This window comes from Pediculus humanus, genomic scaffold, assembly GCF_000006295.1.
Source record: "Pediculus humanus corporis 1103172108263 genomic scaffold, whole genome shotgun sequence".
Lineage (NCBI taxonomy): Eukaryota > Metazoa > Arthropoda > Insecta > Psocodea > Pediculidae > Pediculus > Pediculus humanus.
In genome coordinates, this window is record NW_002987832.1 from 219,696 (window position 1) to 222,416 (window position 2,721).

The 2,721-nt window shown below is 58.8% G+C and overlaps 1 protein-coding gene across 1 annotated transcript in view; it reads left to right on the top strand.

Annotated features, from left to right (window-relative positions):
- The window catches only part of Phum_PHUM494390 (endonuclease/reverse transcriptase, putative), a gene marked incomplete at both ends in the record, with an annotated part of 5,360 nt that extends 4,101 nt beyond the window's left edge, over positions 1 to 1,259 (top strand). Inside the window, one exon of the mRNA XM_002430633.1 lies at positions 195 to 1,259. Coding sequence (XP_002430678.1) covers positions 195 to 1,259 — 1,065 coding nt within the window. The remainder of the gene's footprint in view (positions 1 to 194) is intronic.
- Positions 1,260 to 2,721: the final 1,462 nt, after the last annotated feature.

The following is a 2,721-nucleotide window of genomic DNA, read 5'->3' on the forward strand; positions in this document are numbered from 1 at the left end:
CCGGCGGGTCCACGATCGATCTCACGATTTCATCCGGTTCGACGGCGGCGCGGGTCTCCGACTGGGAGGTCATTTCCAACTTCGAGTCCCTCAGCAATCACGCCTACGTGGCGTTCTCGTTCGGGGATCCTCGGAGCTCGGGGGGGGGGGGCAGTCTCCTCACCGGAGGAGTCCTCGCCCCGGTGGAGTCTGAGGTCGTTCGACAACGAACGGCTCGCCAAGTGTCTCGCGGCCCGACAAGGCGAAATGCACACGATATGGCGCGGAGAGTTCGGGACGACTTAAGACGGATCTCGGACTCCTGCATGAAAAGAATCGGCTCGCGCTCGACGACTCGGAAACGGCCGAAGTACTGGTGGACGGACGAGATAGGAGAATTGTGGAAGGAGTCCTGTCTCCCACGTTGCCGGTTCGTTGGCAAAAAAAGGCAACTGATCAAACAGGGAGGACGCTACGAGGACATCGCGAACAACGACGAGCTCGCGCGTTTTAAGGCGGAGTGGAGGGCTACCCGGATCCGGGCCCGACGAGCGATATGGAGTTCTAAGGAGACGTGCTGGAAAGAACTCTTGAGCGAAGCGGATTCGGATCCGTGGGGTCTCCCGTTCGGTCTCGTGACCAACAAACTGAGAGATTCGTCGGGACCGCTGACGGCCGGCATGACGGAGGAGTTTCTCGCGGAAGTGATCGCAGAGCTCTTCCCTCGCGTCGAGCCGTTCGCGTTTCCCCCGCCGGATCTCTCGCACGACGCGAACCGCGACCGCGACACCGAAGTGACGGAGGGGGAGGTTCGCCTTCTTCTCGACGCGACCTCGAAGAGACGCTCGGCTCCGGACCCGAACGGCGTGCATTACCACACTCTCGGCAAGTCTACCGAGGTGCTGTGTGCCCTCTACACCGCGTGTTTCCGAGAGGCGACGTTTCCGACGCCGTGGAAAGAAACAAACATGGTACTGCTGGACAAACCGGGTAGGGATCCGACGACGCTGAGCGCATACCGGCCGATTTGTCTTCTCGACGTGGAGGGCAAGTTGTTTGAGCGCGTGATAGCGTCCCGGATCGACGAACACTTACGATCAGGGGGAGGGAGGAACGACCTCTCTCCGAATCAGTACGGCTTCCGGGTGGCCGTTCGACGACCGACGCACTCGTCCGCGTGTGCGCCGGTATCCGGGACACGCTTCACCGGGGCGGCGTCGCGATCGTCGTCTCCATCGACATCAAAAACGCGTTCAACACGGTACCTTGGTCCACGATAAGGGACGGGCTTACGTCGAAGTCCGTGCCAGATTATCTCGTGTCGGTGATAGGGTCCATCCTCTCGGAGAGGAAGATCGCGTACGAGAAACTGGACGGATCGACGGGAAGGGCGGAGTGTTCTGCGGCGTGCCTCAGGGATCAATCCTAGGACCACTCCTGTGGAACATCGCCTACGACCGCGTCCTCAGCCGAACCGTTCTCTTCGAAGGCGTATCGTTGACTTGCTACGCCGACGACACTCTGCTCCTCGCGACCGGTCGCGGGTGGGCAGAGGTTCGCGAACGCGCCGAAACGGGACTTAACGCGACGGTGGAGGCCATCCGGGACACCGGTCTCCGGGTGTCTCTGCCGAAGACGGAAGCTTGCGGGTTTCATCGTCCGCGAAACCCGCGTCCTCGTTACCGTGAACAACGTAAGAATCGGACTGAGTGGCTCGCTGAAATACTTGGGTTTAGTTGTCGATTCCGGCCTTCACTACGGGGAACATCTGGCGCACCTCGAATCGAAGATCCGAGCCGTTAGCGCGACGTTAGGACGCCTGATGCCGAACCTGCGCAGACCGCAGGTCAGGGTCAGGCGATTATACGCGACGGTCGTTCACTCCATGGCCCTGTACGGAGCTCCGATTTAGGCCGAGTCGGTATCGGCCTAAACTCCCACTTTCGCCCATTAAACTCCCCTTATCGCCCGTTCAACTCCCACTTTCGCCCATTAAACTCCCCTTATCGCACATTCAACTCCCACATTCGCCCACTAAACTCCCACTTTCGCCCACTAAACTCCCACTTTCGCCCACTAAACTCCCACTTTCGCCCATTAAACTCCCACTTATCGTCCCACTTGACACCAACTATCGCCACCTAAACTCCCACTTTCGCCCATTAAACTCCCCTTATCGCCCCATCGACACCAACTATCGCCACCTAAACTCCCACATTCGACCACTAAACTCCCACTTTCGCCCCCTCGACACCCACATTCGCCCCCTCGACACCCACTTTCGCCCATTAAACTCCCACTTTCGCCCATTAAACTCCCACTTTCGCCCACTAAACTCCCACTTTCGCCCCCTCGACACCCACATTCGCCCCCTCGACACCCACTTTCGCCCACTAAACTCCCACTTATCGCCACTAACCTCCCACTTTCGCCCCCTCGACACCCACTTTCGCCACTAAACTCCCACTTTCGCCCAATAAACTCCCACATTCGCCCACTAAACTCCCACTTTCGCCCCCTCGACACCCACATTCGCCCACTAGACTCCCACTTTCGCCCATTAAACTCCCACTTTCGCCCACTAAACTCCCACTTTCGCCCATTAACTCCCACTTTCGCCCCCTCGACACCCACTTTCGCCCACTAAACTCCCACTTTCGCCCCACTAAACTCCCACATTCGCCCATTAAACTCCCACTTTCGCCCACTAAACTCCCACATTCGCCCCCTCGACACCCACTT